Source organism: Ylistrum balloti, unplaced genomic scaffold (genome assembly GCF_031769215.1).
Source record: "Ylistrum balloti isolate Yb309-2 unplaced genomic scaffold, AGI_CSIRO_Ybal_v1 Utg370946, whole genome shotgun sequence".
Lineage (NCBI taxonomy): Eukaryota > Metazoa > Mollusca > Bivalvia > Pectinida > Pectinidae > Ylistrum > Ylistrum balloti.
The window spans coordinates 647,912-669,950 of NW_026782533.1; the positions used below are offsets into that span (position 1 = coordinate 647,912).

General features: G+C 38.5%; 1 protein-coding gene across 1 annotated transcript; it reads right to left on the minus strand.

Annotated features, from left to right (window-relative positions):
- Window positions 1-1,881: 1,881 nt before the first annotated feature.
- LOC132559614 (uncharacterized) lies at window positions 1,882-21,659 on the minus strand. The gene is made up of 2 exons (XM_060224247.1): window positions 21,558-21,659; window positions 1,882-4,587 (listed from the first exon to the last, which is right to left on the minus strand). Exons 1-2 carry the CDS (start codon window positions 21,657-21,659, stop codon window positions 1,882-1,884), a joined length of 2,808 nt encoding a protein of 935 aa, XP_060080230.1.
- Between the last annotated feature and the right edge of the window lie 380 nt (window positions 21,660-22,039).

The following is a 22,039-nucleotide window of genomic DNA, read 5'->3' on the forward strand; positions in this document are numbered from 1 at the left end:
GATATGTAGGTCATCCATGTTCCATGTACATCGCCATTTTATCCGAGGGTATAGAGTTTAGGTTCAGGATCCAGGCATAGCCTCGATTCTATTCCCTTTTTGACCTTACGGATAGAAAGGTTGACCCTATCAGCGAGTCGCAATGCTTCTGTGGTTTCCAGTATTATTAAATAAGACAATTACAGAATTAATCGTAGTGTGATATACTTAGCAGTTTGGACATTCATCTTGCGAAATAACAACTTTCCGAACATTTCCTCGTGAAACAATAAATTAGCAAACATGATTATTGATTTTTGTTCAGTTCATGGAGTATGCTGATAATTGTATTAAACTTACCAGAAACGATATAGATACCGCTTATGCCAATAAAAAATGTCTGAAAGTAGAGACAATTAATATATTTCTTTCAGGAACGTATTTTATACATGGATCTTAGGATGACACCTTGGTAGGTGTAGCAGCCTATTTGTTATAGTCGCTGCCAAATGACCTATTTAAACCACGTAGCTAACTTATAAATAATGTTCTTTCCCTCCTGACAACTATCGTGACAGGTATATCCTAATTTCATTGCATTCGTTGAACTGTTATTATCTTGATAAGTAAGAACGTGTTGGGCCTAAATTTGCAATTTGTTTTCATTCATTTTTTGATATCTATATATTACACCTGTCGACTTTTATGTTTCATTTATTTCGCCTTCAGTTTCTTTGAGTAGAGATTTTATATTTGGGGATATTTCGTTATGTAACACTCGTAATCCTGACGTAAAACTGGATTAATTTAGCCTACTTACCCAAGAGTGATGTACACAATTTTGCACCGTCACGACTCTAATTGTGTCCGTTCAGGTTTACGAGACGACGAATGAGTAAAACAGATTACCCAACTCGTGTCTGATGATACACCTTGTTATCACTTTAATCGTCTCCGTGATTTAATTGTCAGGGAGCTGTCGTTTCGTTTCATTTCTGTGCAGCCCCCCACACCAAACAATAGTCGGTCCAATCTGGACTATATATAGTTGGAGCTTGCTCGTGGACTAGGGAAGGGGCGGGGATGGGGTTCAGAGGTGCCCAGTTTCTTCTTGTGCAAACCAGACATCAAATTGTCATAACGTCTGGTCTAGTGAACAACACTAAGCTGTTCATGCAATAAAGCACTGAAGAATATTTTTAGTAGCTCGACGCCCATTGATTAATGGCGGTGTAATTTTCGAAGTGCTGGCATTCATAAAATGATAAATGTCACAACACTCAGATACCTATAACCATAAATATAAAGGTACTGTCTTGTGCAGTATTTGTTCAGTATAGAAAGGCCAAGTAGAGTCGTCTACAGTATCATATATAACTCGTACCATTGACAAACATAGAAGTAAGAGACGCGCTCGGCTACGCCACCAGGCGTAATCATTAGGGTCGCTGATTAGGGTTGGATTTCAATTAGATAACATTAGTGAAGTAAGTAGACTTAGTATTGTTCAGTGTACTTTATCATAGTTCACAGGAAATTCAACTCAATTTACAATCATCGTCGTATCACATGCTAGTGACACTAAACAGTCATTGTCATAAAGCGACAATGAGACACAAAGTCAACATGTTGAAGGTTAGCGTAAGGCAGAATCCAACTGGACTTTGAATACTAGTAGATAACGTAGTGTTATGATATTGTGTATGTGGTGACGGTGTACGAATGTACTTTGTATGCATACAACAGTTTATTTTTCTCAATGGACGGCGTTTGAAGTAGTTTTTGTTGATGTAAAATACCAGACTCAGGAGAAGTAAAAACAGGCTCGATTTCAAGCAAGACTTTTGTTGGAAATTCGTTTCATATAAAACAAACATTATTATTGAAGCTTCTTTTTCAGTGTTATGAAATGACGATTCCTGTTACTGTTATAGGCATTGTTTTGCTGGGGTGTGGGATAGCAATGGCGAGCCGGGATGTTTGGGGGATAGCAATGGCGGGCCTGGATGTTTGAGGGATAGCAATGGCGGGCCGGGATGTTTGTGGGATAGCAATGGCGAGCCGGGATGTTTGTTTAATAGCAATGGCGAGCCGGGATGTTTGTGGGATAGCAATGGCGAGCCGGGATGTTTGTGGAATAGCAATGGCGAGCCGGGATGTTTGTGGGGTAACAATGGCGAGCCGGGATGTTTGTGGGATAGCAATGGTGAACCGGGATGTTTGTTGGATAGCAATGGTGAGCCGGGATGTTTGGAGGATAGCAATGGTGAGCCGGGATGTTTGTGGGATAGCAATGGCGAGCCGGGATGTTTGTGGAATAGCAATGGCGAGCCGGGATGTTTGTGGGATAACAATGGCGAGCCGGGATGTTTGTGGGATAGCAATGGTGAACCGGGATGTTTGTTGGATAGTAATGGTGAGCCGGGATGTTTGTGGGATAGCAGTGGTGATCCGGGATGTTTGTGGGATAACAATGGTGAGCCGGGATGTTTGTGGGATAGCAATGGTGAGCCGGGATATTTGGGGGATATCGGTGGCGAGCCGGGATGTTTTGGGGATAGCAATGGCGAGCCGTGTTGTTTGTGGGATAGCAATGGCGAGCCGGGATGTTTGTGGGATAGCAATGGTGAGCCGGGATATTTGGGGGATATCGGTGGCGAGCCGGGATGTTTTGGGGATAGCAATGGCGAGCCGTGTTGTTTGTGGGATAGCAATGGCGAGCCGGGATGTTTGTGGAATAGCAATGGCGAGCCGGGATGTTTGTGGGGTAACAATGGCGAGCCGTGATGTTTGTTGGATAGCAATGGTGAACCTGGATGTTTGTTGGATAGCAATGGTGAGCCGGAATGTTTGGGGGATAGCAATGGTGAGCCGGGATGTTTGTGGGATAGCAATGGCGAGCCGGGATGTTTGTGGAATAGCAATGGCGAGCCGGGATGTTTGTGGGATAACAATGGCGAGCCGGGATGTTTGTGGGATAGCTATGGTGAACCGGGATGTTTGTTGGATAGTAATGGTGAGCCGGGATGTTTGTGGGATAGCAGTGGTGATCCGGGATGTTTGTGGGATAACAATGGTGAGCCGGGATGTTTGTGGGATAGCAATGGTGAGCCGGGATATTTGGGGGATATCGGTGGCGAGCCGGGATGTTTTGGGGATAGCAATGGCGAGCCGTGTTGTTTGTGGGATAGCAATGGCGAGCCGGGATGTTTGTGGGATAGCAATGGTGAGCCGGGATATTTGGGGGATATCGGTGGCGAGCCGGGATGTTTTGGGGATAGCAATGGCGAGCCGTGTTGTTTGTGGGGTAACAATGGCGAGCCGTGATGTTTGTTGGATAGCAATGGTGAACCTGGATGTTTGTTGGATAGCAATGGTGAGCCGGAATGTTTGGGGGATAGCAATGGTGAGCCGGGATGTTTGTGGGATAGCAATGGCGAGCCGGGATGTTTGTGGAATAGCAATGGCGAGCCGGGATGTTTGTGGGATAACAATGGCGAGCCGGGATGTTTGTGGGATAGCTATGGTGAACCGGGATGTTTGTTGGATAGTAATGGTGAGCCGGGATGCTTGGGGGATAGCAGTGGTGATCCGGGATGTTTGTGGGATAACAATGGTGAGCCGGGATGTTTGTGGGATAGCAATGGTGAGCCGGGATATCTGGGGGATATCGGTGGCGAGCCGGGATATTTTGGGGATAGCAATGGCGAGCCGGGATGTTTGTGGGATAGCAATGGCGAGCCGGGATGTTTGTTGGATAGCAATGGCGAGCCGGGATGTTTGTGGGATAGTAATGGTGAACCGGGATGTTTGTTGGATAGCAATGGTGAGCCTGGATGTTTGTTGGATAGCAATGGTGAGCCTGGATGTTTGTGGGATAGCAATGGCGAGCTGGAATGTTTGTGGGATAGCAATGGCGAGCCGGGATGTTTGTGGGATAGCAATGGCGGGCCAGGATGTTTGTGGGATAGCAATAGCGAGCCGGGCTGTTTGTGGAATAGCAATGGCGAGCCGTGTTGTTTGTGGGATAGCAATGGCGAGCCGGGATGTTTGTGGTATAGCAATAGCGAGCCGGGATGTTTGTGGAATAGCAATGGCGAGCCGGGATGTTTTTGGAATGGAAATGGCGAGCCGGGATGTTTGTGGGATAGCAATGGCGAGCCGGGATGTTTGAGGAATAGCAATGGCGAGCCGTGATGTTTGTGGGATAGCAATGGCGAGCCGGGATGTTTGTGGAATAGCAATGGTGAGCCGGGATGTTTGGGGGATAGCAATGGTGAGCCGGGATGTTTGTGGGATAGCAATGGTGATCCGGGATGTTTGTTGGATAACAATGGCGAGCCGGGATATTTGGTGGATAGCTATGGGGAGCCGGGATGTTTGGGAGATAGCAATGGCGAGCCGGGATGTTTGTGGGATAGCAATGACGAGCCGTATGTTTTGGGGATAGCAATGGCGAGCCGGGATGTTTGTGAGATAGCGATGGTGAGCCGGGATGTTTGGTGGAATAGCAGTGGAGAGGACGGGATGTTTGTTGGATAGCAATGGTGAGCCGGGATATTTGGGGGATATCGGTGGCGAGCCGGGATGTTTTGGGGATAGCAATGGCTAGCCGGGATGTTTGTGGGATAGCAATGGCGAGCCGGGATGTTTGTGGGATAGCAGTGGCGGGGCCGGGATGTGTGTCGGACAGCACAAGCGTGGCCGAGATGTTGCAAGTGCCCCGTTCTTACAGCTGTTGAGTTCCTTGTTGTAGTAATTTGTTTTTGTTTTAGACAAATTTAAGTGCACCAATTATCCCGTCAGAACTAATCTCCAGGTTTTTATGTGGCTAGTACATCAACGAGCGGTCATTTACGATCCTGTATTGTGTTTCAGAAGCTGAGGATACAAACTGCCGTCTCTTTGATCCAAAAAAACATCTGTAGAATCTCCGGGCCAATTTTGACAGGGGGTCATCTTTGAATTTCTTTGAAGTATCAAAAGTTCTAAAAATACTCTGGAAAATTATCCTGATATACAAATGCAGCTGACTGAACTAATTTGTGTGAAAACCTATTTGGTTTCGTTTGACCTTGCTATCGGTTATAACCATCACACCAGAGATAAAAAGACCTGTGTTAAACCACTGCGACTCAGAGCAAGGCCATGGACGTTTGAGATTCAACATCTGTTAGTAAATCAACATAAACTGGTGTGTGAAAAATAATTTTGACATACTTATAATAATCGTTACTTCAGGCATGATATATCTATTGAACTAACTTTTAATAACTTGCAATGCGCATGCCCAACAAATGCAATGTACTTTAAGATTATAATTAAATTATGAACTGTAGATATATAGATATGATATCATTACACTTCGCTACGCTGCGTACATTTTACTTGAAAATAATAAAAAAAACCTTTCTGACTCGTTTGCTTTTCATATCAAAGATTTTATGCACTTGTACGTCTCCTCCTGTAGGTCAAGGTCAACTTGATAGGCTGCTAAGATTACGTAAACAAATACTTAGCTTCAGTGGCTGCACTCTAACAACAAGGTCAAGGTTGTAGACGACCATTGTAAACGCTAGTAACTTCTAAGTAAATTATCAATTACGGCTCAAGTCTACAACATGTTTTATTTTTCTTTCAATTAACCTTGTTTTAGTTATATACCGACTTTTAAGCACTTCATAGTGAAATGTTCACTGTGCTTGCTTCTTACAAGATTTTAATACACTTATTCTTTTATCGGAATAAAAGATACACGAAGCTTTGTTTTTTTCTATTCAACCCTAATATGTGCTCGAAATTGCACTAGCATGAAGGATGATGTGAAAATCAATCACTTTAGCAATCCATTTGATGTGACAATCCATCACTGTAGCAATCCATTTGATGTGAAAATCCATCACTGTAGCAATCCATTTGATGTGACAATCCATCACTGTAGCAATCCATTTGATGTAAAAATCAATCACTGTAGCAATCCATTTGATGTAAAAATCAATCACTGTAGCAATCCATTTGATGTGACAATCCATCACTGTAGCAATCCATTTGATCACTGTAGCAATCCATTTGATGTGACAATCCATCACTGTAGCAATCCATTTGATGTGACAATCCATCACTGTAGCAATCCATTTGATGTGACAATCCATCACTGTAGCAATCCATTTGATGTGACAATCCATCACTGTAGCAATTCATTTGATGTGACAATCCATCACTGTAGCAATTCATTTGATGTGAAATCAATCACTTTAGCAATCCATTTGATGTGACAATCCATCACTTTAGCAATCCATTTGATGTGACAATCCATCACTGTAGCAATCCATTTGATGTGAAATCAATCACTTTAGCAATCCATTTGATCACTGTAGCAATCCATTTGATGTGACAATCAACCACTCTAGCAATCTATTTGATGTGACAATCCATCACTGTAGCAATCCATTTGATGTGAAATCAATCACTTTAGCAATCCATTTGATCACTGTAGCAATCCATTTGATGTGACAATCAACCACTCTAGCAGTCTATTTGATGAAACCAACAACATCCGATCTATCTAATTGAATTCATTAGAAAAGGCAATCAATCGGTTTTGATATAAAGAAACAACCCTTCGGTCCCTAAGTCAATATTATTGGAGCAAGGCAGGGGATAACACCTAGAGTTTTAATTAGTAAATGAAGCATGAACGTTTTAAAATTGGAAGCAAAACCAATGCAATTTGTTTCTTTTGTACAATTTCGAACAATATGACGCTTGGTATTCCTACATATCTTTGGACTGTATGACGCTTAGTTATTTGTTAAACCTATGACAAAATCAGACTTGTTTCATTGTATACCCTCAGACTATACGACGCTTGGTCTTCCTGTGTAACTTTAAACAATAAGACGCTTTGTCGTTTTGTATAACATTGAACAATACGACGCTTGGTCTTTTTGTATAACTTTAAACCATTCGACGCTTGGTCTTCCTGTGTAACTTTAAACAATATGACGCTTGGTCTTCCTGTGTATCTTTAAACAATACGACGCTTAGTCTTCCTGTGTAACTTTAAACAATACGACGCTTGGTCTTCCTGTGTAACTTTAAACCATACGACGCTTGGTCTTCCTGTGTAACTTTGAACAATACGACGCTTGGTCTTCCTGTGTAACTTTAAACAATACGACGCTTGGTCTTCCTGTGTAACTTTGAACAATACGACGCTTGGTCTTCCTGTGTAACTTTAAACAATATGCTGCTTGGTCTTCCTGTGTAACTTTAAACAATATGCTGCTTGGTCTTCCTGTGTAACTTTAAACCATACGACGCTTGGTCTTCCTGTGTAACTTTAAACCATACGACGCTTGGTCTTCCTGTGTAACTTTAAACAATACAATCTTTCTGTATAACTTTGGATTATGTATGACGTTTGATCTTTCTGTATAACTTTGGATTATGTATGACGTTTGTATAACTTTGGATTATGTATGACGTTTGTCTTTCTGTATAACTTTGGATTATTCGCTTGATCTTTCTGTATAACTTTGGATTATGTATGACGTTTGATCTTTCTGTATAACTTTGGATTATGTATGACGTTTGATCTTTCTGTATAACTTTGGATTATGTATGACGCTTGGTCTTTCTGTATAACTTTGGATTATGTATGACGTTTGATCTTTCTGTATAACTTTGGATTATGTATGACGTTTGATCTTTCTGTATAACTTTGGATTATGTATGACGTTTGATCTTTCTGTATAACTTTGGATTATGTATGACGTTTGGTCTTCCTGTGTAACTTTAAACAATACAATCTTTCTGTATAACTTTGGATTATGTATGACGTTTGATCTTTCTGTATAACTTTGGATTATGTATGACGCTTGGTCTTCCTGTGTAACTTTAAACAATATGCTGCTTGGTCTTCCTGTGTAACTTTAAACAATATGCTGCTTGGTCTTCCTGTGTAACTTTAAACAATACAATCTTTCTGTATAACTTTGGATTATGTATGACGTTTGATCTTTCTGTATAACTTTGGATTATGTATGACGCTTGGTCTTTCTGTATAACTTTGGATTATGTATGACGCTTGGTCTTTCTGTATAACTTTGGATTATGTATGACGCTTGGTCTTTCTGTATAACTTTGGATTATGTATGACGTTTGATCTTTCTGTATAACTTTGGATTATGTATGACGTTTGATCTTTCTGTATAACTTTGGATTATGTATGACGTTTGATCTTTCTGTATAACTTTGGATTATGTATGACGCTTGATCTTTCTGTATAACTTTGGATTATGTATGACGCTTGGTCTTTCTGTATAACTTTGGATTATGTATGACGCTTGGTCTTCCTGTGTAACTTTAAACAATACAATCTTTCTGTATAACTTTGGATTATGTATGACGTTTGATCTTTCTGTATAACTTTGGATTATGTATGACGTTTGATCTTTCTGTATAGCTTTGGATTATGTATGACGCTTGGTCTTTCTGTATAACTTTGGATTATGTATGACGTTTGATCTTTTTGTATAACATTGAACAATACGACGCTTGGTCTTCCTGTGTAACTTTAAACAATATGACGCTTGGTCTTCCTGTGTAACTTTAAACAATACGACGCTTGGTCTTCCTGTGTAACTTTAAACAATACGACGCTTGGTCTTCCTGTGTAACTTTAAACAATACTGCCTTCCTGAAAAGTTGTACTCTCATACGACGTTTTATAGCTGATGGTTCAGGCCTTGGAGATGTTTGACCAATACACTAACAGTGTTAACAGGTCAGTGTTGGGTTCTAACCCCGATAAGTCACGTCAGTATGTGTTTATTACGGACACTCTACATAACACGTATGTTTCACCTGGGAGGTCTCCACTGTCCGAACCAATAACTTTAATCCTTTCCACGACAATGATTATCTGTCAATTGACAGATCTGTGCATCTTTTCTATATCTCCATAGATACTGACCCAACGACAAAGGGCAGTGCAATGTGTGTCCAAATGATTCAAATTCCTGAATATATTTTCTAAGGGAGAAAGAAGGCAACAGCGCTTCGTGGTTGAAAAGCGACAATTATAGATCATTATTGTGTTGTAGCGCCACAACAAAAGATAATTCTACAAAGCCGCAAACATGGTTTTAGTAAGTCTAGTAGATGTCGACAGATTTCTCAAAACACTGCATCGTTATTTTAGTTCGTCATATACTAAAAAATCTTATTCATGTTGCTATACCTTTTGTTTTGGTCTAGGATAACATGTTTATTCGTTCTATACAAAATACTGAAAGTATGCGGTTCAGAGAAAGACAGAGGCATCGACGAATGAAATGGTAGGCGAGACATACAACAGCAACGAGGCAAAGAGTAGATACACGACATTCTGCAGAAAAGTTGTAATCAAATTAAGTTTCTTTGCTATCCAATTCATATTGCGATAATTTCTACAGGACGTTGGTGTAAATATTTTCTACACTTCTCGACACAGTATTAAAGGACGCATCTGAAGTTTAGACGTATATATAACATGTGATATATATCTCTGTCTGTAGTAAATTGCTGTAGTGTTTACAGTCATGATTTCCCTTGTATCTACCTAGTCTACAAAAATGATATGATACACAAACGACATTAGCGAGAATAGTTACAGCTTGAAACCTGAATACTCGTTTTACACCTTTTAAAATTACATGAGCGCTGATCAATAGAATTGGTGTGTGTCCATTTCGGCCGAAACGCCCTAAAGACTGCCGGGAAATTACCCTCGCGCGTCCTGTCGACTTCACTGACACTTTAGTACAACTTGACAGCTAGATCCGGTTTCAGACGAACAACGGGTGTATACGTAACCCTATCCACGGAAACGTAGATGCCAATAAAAAACTAATTACTACAATACATCAAATATCTTATTTTTTCACATGTTTGTCTGAGCAAAAAAAGATCTTATTTTCCGGATCAGAGATCACTTGTAAAGTTACTGTCATCGGACGAAAGGCTTACGTCGTTATCAAACTACGAGTAGACGGGAGTCTTCAGGAGAGGGATCATCATCATCATTATCATCATCATCATCATCATCATCATTATCATCATCATCATCATCATCATCATCACTGGCGTGGTCATCACGATCATTAGAATGAAATTATTAAATAAGATAATTTGAGCGATCTCTAATTTCGATTTTCTAAGATATTTACTTTACCTCTGATTGTAAGAATAAAATTGCTAATAGCATGCTCTTAATGACATTATTTGCTATCTAACATATTTGTTACTACATCAATAAACAGTATAAACAAGAAATCGGAAAATATATTAAAATCCACAGGAGTTTAAATAAAATAATCTCGTTTTCAAAAGTTGAACCGGCCACCATAATCTACATGACGAGATTTTTTTCCAGAAAAATATTAACTTGAAACAAGTAATAAAAAATCGAGAAAAGGATGTCTTTTTTATATCAATTCCTCGATTTTTATAACGTTTACAAATTAATATTTTCTTCGTGTGATAGTATGGTAGCCTGTTTAACCTTTGAACTAGTTCCCTGTGATTAATAATTAACAATGTCTATCATTGCTTTGATCTTGAACATCTTTAATCACTAATCTAGAAATCCATTGTCCCGCGTAAAAAAAAGAAAAGAAAAACACCATCCTTATATATTTGTTCTTTTCAGTCTGTCTCTCCTAGCGCCTTCCTCGTTCCCGATCACTGATGACCACACGTGATCCCTGCAGCAGTAAGGCCCTCGCCCCGTCAGCCATTGGCGTCCCTGGTGGTCCTTTTTACGGCCCTGTACATAATAAACAAGACGTATCCAATGGACATTTTAATACTCACACGTGCGATCTCTATTTTGTCACTCACGTTTGTACCAGTAATTGGTCATAAGAGTTCTACCTGATCTACCCAGCCAAACAGGTGCGCTAGCGTTCACGAGAAATCCAGGTAAACTCTCGAAAGGATTAACAATTATAATAAAAATATTAAAAAAGGAAATGATTTTATGTTAAAAATGATACAGGTGTTTTAATACTTAAATTCAAAGTAAACTAACATACATCAAATTGCACGGTAAAAACTGTTTAATTTGCTACCAAATCATGCATATAACTGCTGACATTAGGGAACATTATGTTCTAATAATTTACTACTATCGTGCCTCTTAATTAGTAATCAAAACACGAAAATTATTTTTATATTTAAAACATCTCTTCTGAAAAGATGAATTACCGTAGCTAATGGTAACAGTAGTATCATATATACATAAGATAGACTTATGATTTGTTAACTTATGATAAACTTATGCTATGATAAACCTATGTTATGATAAACCTATGTTATATACTTATGTTATGATATACTTATGGTATGACATGTTTTGTTATGATATATTTATGTTATGATAAACTTATGTTATGATATACTTATGTTATGATATACTTATACATAACATGTACCTTTTCCTAATAAGGATACTGTCGTTTTCTCCAATTACACAGAAGAAATTAACATAAGGCAAAGATAAAGACATCCGTTGTTTAGTAATAAGATGCATTGCGAATTTTAGTATTTCTTTGAGATGAGAACTTTCAAATATCCAACGGGCATCAACTGAAAACAAAGTACTTTACTATGTAAATAATCTTTATCCCATTTAAGGTAAAGCAACAGTGTGAAAATGAAAATGAATAACAAAAAAATAAAATAAAAACCCCAAGAACAAACATTGCCTACTCAATTTAATGCAATACGTCGTAGAATATATATGTAAATACAAAACCATAGTATCCTATATCAGTGATTAGAAACTGCTTATGATGTCCTGCTTGGTACACGGATGTACATGTACCTGACGATCAATAATCTGGCATACATGCACTTTTAGCGCCAGGCAGAAATTCAAGAACCTGTTTGTTCGCCGTTTCTCTGTTGCTGTGGATCGACAGGTAATTTTAACGAACATTGACAACCACAGGTGTTTTAAGGTATACCCAATTCACCGTCTCTGGAAAGGAGAGATCAGATTTCAAATTGAATTTTATTTTTTTTTTTAATGAAAAATACAGCAAGCACTGTTCAACGCTAACGATATAATGTCCACCATTTCCGACTCAACATTGAAAACGAAAAACACACATGGCTTGTGATTTCGGTGTGAAGGGTATGTAATGATAGAGAATTAATATAAAATTCGTATATAAAAAAAAACGCTGAAATGCCAAATCTAGGTTAAAATCATAAACAGTTCCCTGTCACTAAATGCGCTTTTAAGTACAGCAATTTGGAACAACATAATCAAAAGGCCGTATTTTTCCTGACAGGTACAATCACGGATTCAGGTAACTAAATCTCTCCCGTCTATAAAAAACCTAAGGACATAAATAGATCTCTTTAACATCGGCCATTTAAACACATCTGTACAACCCTTCAATTCAAGCTCTTTATTTCGGGTTCATTAAAATCTGTGTGACATGTTTAGATTCGTGGTAGCTTGGTTAGTTTGGCCTGCAAAAATAGGTATCAATTTAAAGTCTCAAATATTTCAAACGAAAAGAATCTAATTTATTCTGTGTGTCAACTTAAATCTTTGAAAAGATATGTAATTCAGCAACAAAATAAGTCACCGACGTACAAAGAAAATATATACTGCAGCGTCAGCACACGGAGACAAAATATATCACAGCGTCAGCACACACAGACAAAATATATCACAGCGTCAGCACAAAGAGACAAAATATATCACAGCGTCAGCACACAGAGTCAAAATATATCACAGCGTCAGCACAAAGAGACAAAATATATCCCAGCGTCAATACACAAGGACAAAATATATCACAGCGTCAGCACAAAGAGACAAAATATATCAAAGCGTCAATACACAAGGACAAAACACATATCACAGCGTCAACACAAAGAGACAAAATATATCACAGCGTCAGCACACAGAGTCAAAATATATCAAAGCGTCAATACACAGCGACAAAACACATATCACAGCGTCAACACAAAGAGACAATTCATATCAAAGCGTCAACACACAAGAACAAAATATATCACAGCGTCAGCACACAGAGACAAAATAAACCACAGTGTCAGCACACAGAGACAAAATATACCACAGCGTCAGCACACAGAGACAAAATATACCACAGCGTCAGCACACAGAGACAAAATATACCACAGCGTCACCACACAGAGACAAAATATACCACAGCGTCAGCACACAGAGACAAAATATACCACAGCGTCAGCACACAGAGACAAAATATATCACAACGTCAACACAAATGACAAATTAAACCACAGTGTCAACACACAAGGACAAATTATACCACAGTATCAACACAAAGGACAAATTATACCACAGTATCAACACACATGGACAAATTTTACCACAGTGTCAACACACAAGGACAAATTATACCACAGTATCAACACAAAGGACAAATTATATTACAGTATCAACACAAAGGACAAATTATACCACAGTGTCAACACAGTGTCAACAAACAAGGACAAATTATACCACAGTATCAACACAAAGGACAAATTATACCACAGTGCCAACACAAAGGACAAATTAAACCACAGTGTCAACACACAAGGACAAATTATACCACAGTATCAACACAAAGGACAAATTAAACCACAGTGTCAACACAAAGGACAAATTAAACCAGTGTCAACACAAGGGACAAATTATACCACAGTGTCAACACACAAGGACAAAATATACCACAATATCAACACAAGGGACAAAATATACCACAGTGACAAATTTTACCACAGTATCAACACACAAGGACAAATTAAACCACAGTGTCAACACACAAGGACAAATTATACCACAGTGACAACACAAAGGACAAAATATACCACAGTGTCAAAACAAAGGACAAATTATACCACAGTATCAACACAAGGGACAAAATATACCACAGTATCAACACAAAGGACAAATTAAACCAGTGTCAACACAAGGACAAAATATACCACAGTGTCAACACAAGGGACAAATTATACCACAGTGTCAACACACAAGGACAAAATATACCACAGTATCAACACAAGGGACAAAATATACCACGGTATCAACACAAGGGACAAAATATACCACAGTGTCAAAACAAAGGACAAAATATACCACAGTATCAACACAAGGGACAAAATATACCACAGTGTCAAAACAAAGGACAAATTATACCACAGTATCAACACAAGGGACAAAATATACCACAGTGTCAAAACAAAGGACAAATTTTACCACAGTATCAACACAAAGGACAAATTAAACCACAGTGTCAACACAAGGACAAAATATACCACAGTATCAACACAAGGGACAAAATATACCACAGTGTCAAAACAAAGGACAAATTATACCACAGTATCAACACAAGGGACAAAATATACCACAGTGTCAAAACAAAGGACAAATTTTACCACAGTATCAACACAAAGGACAAATTAAACCACAGTGTCAACACAAGGACAAAATATTCCACAGTGTATACCACAGTATCAACACAAGGGACAAAATATACCACAGTGTCAAAACAAAGGACAAATTATACCACAGTATCAACACAAGGGACAAAATATACCACAGTGTCAAAACAAAGGACAAATTTTACCACAGTATCAACACAAAGGACAAATTAAACCACAGTGTCAACACAAGGACAAAATATACCACAGTATCAACACAAGGGACAAAATATACCACAGTGTCAAAACAAAGGACAAATTATACCACAGTATCAACACAAGGGACAAAATATACCACAGTGTCAAAACAAAGGACAAATTTTACCACAGTATCAACACAAAGGACAAATTAAACCACAGTGTCAACACAAGGACAAAATATACCACAGTATCAACACAAGGGACAAAATATACCACAGTGTCAAAACAGAGGATAAATTATACCACAGTATTAACACAAGGGACAAAATATACCACAGTATCAACACAAAACGACGGAATAAAGATGTATCAGAAGCATAAAAACAACACAGCTTAAGAATGGACAAGGTATAAAAACTTGACACCACAGTAAGATATGTTTTATCAGATAAACTTCCCTATCACACCGAAACATTCCAATCACAAAATCGATGTATTGTTTGAATCAAACTTTAACGAGAATAGCTGACTTAGCAGTTCCTTCGTTGACAAGAAAACGAAGATAAAGTTTAAAGGGACAAAACATACTAAATTCAAATACTAAGGTAACGTTTCGTGTAGAAAGTAAAAAGAAAAAGTTACAAAATTTTGCATATGTTACGTAAAACATACTCGCTACGGACGAGAGGAAGCATGTAGCGTGTTTTATACACAGCCGGAGTATATGACAATGCCAGCTTTAGAAGTATTACACTTTGCCTCGTCCCAGTTGCTCGGGAGGAATGCGGGATGCATTGGTTTCACATCAATGTTGGTTTTATTTACGGAACTCAATTCGACACATTTCAAATATGCGTAAAATTCACACGCGACATCAGTGTATGAAAGCCTTGCCCGTGAACCGTGTACGCTTAAAGCTTAGATGTCAGTTCACTGGATGCCCTTACGATCACAGAATATTCTATTAACGATAACATCATAGATTTTTTCTCCATATGTGTACATCATACATATTTTCATTATTAGATATCTGATGATACTTTCAATTCAGCGCTTGGAAATGTCACAGCTGTTCATTATTTTCAGATCACCACACAAGTTACGACAAACAAAACTGCTACAGTTTACTGGTAACTGGTAGATAATAGTAACGAATACTAGATCTGGACATTGTGTGACCAGGACACCTGTGTTAGTGACCTTTAAAGTGCTCGATTCCCTGGGCGGAGAAATTTGTAAGTGAGCTAATAGTCCCAATGATGATTTGCCCAATGAAGGTTTCGGTGCTATATTCTACTTCGCGGTTCACGGATGAGGAAACTTTAATATTTGAGTGTGTGTGTGTAAATTCGATTAGTTGGTCGTCTCTCTGTGTAACAGTTTAAGGTTGCTAATTAAAGACCTCTATGCTGTCATTAGAGTACGATGGTGTCCGCTCAAGTGTCCGACACAGAAAGACCGTGACCACTCGAAGCATCCCCATGTGTCCACTTCATGTCCCTTGTGAGTAATTTAGATTCAACGTAGCATAAATGTTTCACGTGCGCCGTTTTTCTCCACTAAATGATACAAGTGGAGCCCCCTTGAACCACGCCCCAGCGATCACAGGTATATATATGGATGGGCGGTGTGACAAAGCCCTCCCCCAAATTTCCCACTTCAGAATATCACAAGAAGTGAAGATGTTTGTAGTCCTTTTCATCTTTGTAAGGAAAAAATATCCATATCCCTATTGCCTTAGAATGTCTGAATGACACGGCTGAAATGAACATCAAACGACAAAAGTACAGACGTACATGCTTGAAATGAAACGCGAACCTACCATCGAGATGATATTAGGTCTACAACAATGTGTCACCGAACTTGTAATTACTCTAAATCTCACACTGATAAATATGTTTACAATATCTTCCTCTAAACCATCGAGAATTGTATTTAGCTGTGAATAGGTCTTGAGATCGTTTTTATTTCACGCACTATAAAAACACATACTGTGAGAGAATTTCCCCGTCTCTTTGTCCATTAAATCCGTTATATGTATTCTAACATACGGGTGTAAAATTTCAGAAATTGTCGTTTGAAGGCGGATGAAATAGCAGAAGAAATATTGGAAAGACAATTTGATGAAAACCGTGTATGTGAGTATTTTTGCCTGTGAGATAACCATGATGCACTTTTCAGAAGACAATAAAAAACATTCAGTCTTACAATGCACGATACAGATCTGTTATGTTGTCATAAAATAAATAAATAAATAAATAAATAAATAAATAAACAAATAAATAAACAAAACGAGCATATTGCGATCAGGTTCGGACAACTACAAGATTGACGTTAATGCGTGTATATCCTTATGTAATGTAATATAAATATATTCTAGATAAAGACTGATATCATTTTCACTAAACTGATAAAAAAACTTCTGGCATGGAAGACGCGTCATTAAAACTAGTCTTAAATGCGCCAAATTAAAAAAAAAAGAATTCAGCAACGTCTCCCTTTCTCTTTTCAATTCTTGTGACATTTGAGAGGTGAATGAAATTAAGTCTTGCATTTATAACAGAAATTGCATATTTTGTAATTATTATATTTTTTTTTCAGAAATGACACGTTTTCGATTTTATTCAAGTACATAACTCCGTTACACATAACATCATTTTGACGATCCAATTAAACCACCACGTTGATCAAAGCTAAGTGCAGTGATGCTGTAATAAAACATTGGGTCATTTTTGTTGTCGTATGACATAACCACAAAGAAAAAAATCGTGAAACCTGGTAGCATATTGCAAGATGGATTTTCGAATCACTCTCAAAGTAAAATTTTGTAATACAGGACCGGACTAGCTGTCTACAGACACACGGAAGGGGACTCCAGAACAAGATAGTGTGAACTCTATACTGACGTGGTTGATATAAAACACGGATCTTGACCAGACTAGACAATTTCCTTCCATTTTGTACTATTACCGAAACTTAAACAAAGTGTCCCCACGTTGTAATTTACTTCAAACAGGACGTGTTTCTGCAGCCTCGACAGGTGACAGAAGGTGGACGGAGATTCATGGTTTCAAGACGGATGTAAACCGTTTCTCAAAATCTTCCCCTTCCACTCCGCCACCCACTACCTGTGTGTTCCGAAGTCTTGTCATCACCAAACTACTTAATTTAACTGCTGTAACAATTGAATTAGTTATCTTTGTGAGTGACAATTTAATTGCTATTTTAAAATCCCTGGAAATGTTTTACAACTAGCAAAAATGTCATAAATTTATTCGAGTGTCTATTGACGAGCATTCATAAAAACGATGGAAAATGTTCAACTTGTAGGATAATTAACTTCTCTTTGGTACATCACACTTTGGTTTGTTCAGGTAAGAGTAGACTGCTAGATGTACCGAGTGACCCTGGGTCCTACATAATGAGCGGAGGCTACCTTGTGTACGGCTGTCAGATAACATCAACTCGGTACAGGTTTGTATCTTCATAAACGATTTATGAAAAGAATAACAAATAAGCGAAACTTCAAACCCAAATGTTGATCTAAAACGAACTAAGTGTAAACAGGCCAATTGCCAAACTGTTTTTATCAGTAATCTTCGGTTTCAAAACACTTTGTCGAAAAGGTAACAGAAATTTAATTCATTACTGAAATACGCCATGTATGAAATTATCAAATCGTTTGTGAATCATAATATGTTTAAGAAGTTATCAAATGGTCATGATTGTGCGAGTTCTGGAAAAAAAAAGTGGGAAAAAGGCAAGAAAAAATGTTTTTCTATATTCAACACGCACATAGTACATAATCATTTCACCGAGAGATGAATAAACGATGAGACGAATATCAGCTTAATTATGACGTAAAAAAACTATCTTATAACATCATACTATCACATACTGATAATTTACATGTGAAAGGACAAATTTTCAGTTTAACTACCTGATGTTTTTTACAATGAGTTCCATTATCTCAGCATATTATTAACGCTCCAAAAAAGTTCATATTAAAATGTCATTCCCGGAGTCAATTTTGGACTAATGTTACAACACACAAGTCTCCCTTATTCCTGTGATGTACTAATTAAATTTATGAAACGGAGATGTGGCGATTTCTCGCTCCATAAATGATACAAGTAGGGGCTCAGTACAACATATGCTATTTAAGTGGAGACATCGAACCGCTAGACAAACTGGTACTGTCTTTGAGCCATTACAGACAAGAAATTATCGTCCCCTTCTTCGAAATTATGGTTTATTGCAAAGCACAGTAGGAGATAACTAGTAATTATACCATAAACAAAAATATTAGTACTGATGTGTATTAGTAAATGTATTTCGTTTGACATCTGTTTTTTCCTGTGGAACAAAGAGATGGAAATTACATCGCAGGATATGCTGTTTCCGACTAAGCTTTCATACACACATTGCATACTATTTTATTATCTGACATAAGTCTGGTTCCGTTCAGTTGAAAGTTTCTACAAAGGTTTTGTCTGTGCCATATGCCATATCACTTTAACACCGCACTGTTTGCTAATGGCAAATGAAAAAAAACTAAGACATGCTCAATTTCCGGAACTTTGACCCGTGTCCGACTCCTTATGGCCTTATGTAATCGTACTCTCTCTGGATCCGGTGCCCTATCACAGACGAAGAATTGGGCGCACGTGGCCGACCTGTTCTTCCACCTTTATCCACAAAAGTCGACTAATTATCATCAATACACACAAAACGATTTTATATCTGCGCCAAACAGCAGATAAACAGCTTACTGAGTCTCGTAGATAACCCCGGTGACCCACCGAGAAAGTTTGTGTTAACCACTTCCGGTGTTTTTGTTACTAAGTTGTAGATAAAAAGTCCGAGGCAGTTGTGTCGATTTGTTGACCTAGTTACCTTTAATTTATTGCAAAGTTTACTCTCAGAAAGGTGGGACTTGATCAAAAGTCAAATCAAATGTGCCGAACGTCGAGCGGATAACATAAAAACATACTTCAGTTCGGTACGTTTCTCTACATTCTTTACTAAGGTTTTTCTACCTTTGGAAAATTAAATATTTATCAACACATTCCTAAACTTTATGACAAATAATAAGTATAACCATTCTCAGCTTGTGTACAATCTGTAGATATAGAGTTTTCAAGATTTTCTTCAGCAGCGAGCCGTTACTCGGATTTCCGACTTCGAACAGCGAACAATGACAGCGTAAAATAAACCAACATTTTTGCGTGCCATTTGGCAATTTTTCACCCGTCTTAGGCAGCGGGTGATGACGGCTAAGTGATCCGAGACTGGCCACAACTGATGATGGAGAGGCCACGCCAACGGTTGTAAATCTATCCCCGGCCATGTTAAGTGATGGATGGTAGGGGGCGCTGTTGTCGGAAATGATGGAGATAATATGTCATAAGTATCTTGGCAAATGGCATACTCGGGATTTTTATTTATATTCATTTGTTAAGACAGTAAAAGGTGCTCGTTAAACACGCTGAAGATGTATAAACTTTATAAATCATTTTTACTTCTCCTCGTCAGGTGAAACGAGGTCATATTTCACCACTTTCGCCATCCCTTTCGCTCTTTATATTCCCCAATCATTGTCCTATATTGCCTCTCAGTGTTTCTATATCTCTTTATTGGTTTTTGGCTTGCGAAGAGGATCTTTGCAGTCTTCGATTTTTATTCTAGTGGTATCGATGTCTGATCATATCTGATTGGTTAAGAGGGTAACGTACTGACCAATCGCAAGGATGAGAAAGAACGTTAAATTTGACAGACTTAATCAAAGATAAAATCTAGTCGGTTTGATAATAACTTTGCGGCACATTTTACTTGTTTGTGTAATCAAATCATGAGTTCTTAGGTATCAGTGTTTCGTAATAGCACGAGGTGACATGTATGTCAACATGACACGCAACGAAGTAGAGTAAAAAAATAATAAATTGGTATGTTTTTAATTTTCGAAAATGTGTTGGAAAAATAAAAGTAACATGTTAAGCATGTTAAGAAAATGACCCGAGAAGAAAAAACCAATAATAACATAAACATATAAAAAATAAATAAACTTACATGTATATATCGGTCTTTTATGTTTCGATTTACCAATAGTCAACTTGTTATCGTTTCCGTCCATGAATGATGCTGTCTTCTGTGGAAACATTTTATCATTTGTCAATGACAGCAACACGACTCCATTCTAATACCTTAACTTTTCTTTATCATCACTGAAAAGAACGGAATTGGAGGGTCAGCTTACGATGCATGATGTCACGTCATATCTCGGTCAAAGTTGAGAGATATTCACTGTAGTGTTTATTTTGATTCCCACCGAAAGTGGACAAATGATGATATCTAGATAAACTATTGAAATATCCCAGATACATAACGAGCGATGTATCCGATAGACCCATAGGTCTCGTCCGGAAAACTGGTTTTTCGAGGACGGGATAAGAGGGCTTTTGTTTTGAGTGAGCTGATACGACAGATAGCTGTGTTTTAAGCATTCAAAGGTTTCTACTGACTGAAATAATGTGTTTAATCTCTAATGGCACAAACTTCCCATCCTGCTTTATCTACATCGGGAAAATACACATGTAATGCATTTTATGAATGAAAATGCGTCCACGCTGTCTAGGAATACAGAGACAATTTATTTGTGTGTATAACTATGTAAATCAGCGTGTCTTAGAATGTAAATCAACAGCTGTTAATGAGATGTATCAGTGGGAAGGGGGTTTGTTCGTGACTTGCCCTATAGTTTACGGATCAGAATGTCTCAGTGTCTATATTAATGTACTACACAGGTGTTTACATGGCGCTACCCACCTTCTCTATCTCCCCACTACGTATCACACACTCTATCGCATTCTTGGCCAACAAAACTAACCTCGTTCTGTAAAAGAAACCCCGTCGTCCAACCCATCTCGTACCGCGTTCTTTATCTGCATCCCTATTTCGTCCGCACACCTCTCGTCCACAAACCTTGTGCCACCTTTTGCCTCCTCAACCCTCGTGCACACACCTAATCCCATGTTCTACTCCCCTCTACTCTCATGCAAAAACCTTGTATCGTGTTCTGCTCCATTTATCACACACTGTGTACCACGTTCTGCTCCCTGTGCCCCTCTCGTCCACATACAACATACCACGTTCTGCTCTCCATATCCCGCTCGTCCACACACCACATACCACATTCTGCTCTCCATATCCCGCTCCTCCACAATCCACGTACCACGACCTGCTCCTCATGCTGCTCTCGTCCACACACCACATACCACGTTCTGCTCTCCATATCCCGATCTTCCACACACTACATACCACGTTCTGCTCTCCATACCCTGCTCGTCCACACACCACATACCACGTACTGCTCTTCATATACCGCTCGTCCACACATCACGTACCACGTTCT

Excerpts from the sequence above, each read along its gene's own strand:
- LOC132559614 (XM_060224247.1), bottom strand. The coding sequence starts at position 21,659 with ATGGGATTAGGTGTGTGCACGAGGGTTGAGGAGGCAAAAGGTGGCACA. Across the intron at positions 4,588-21,557 it reads GGATGCAGATAAAGAACGCG|CCATTGCTATCCCCAAAACA; the intron begins GTACGAGATGGG and ends CATCCCGGCTAG.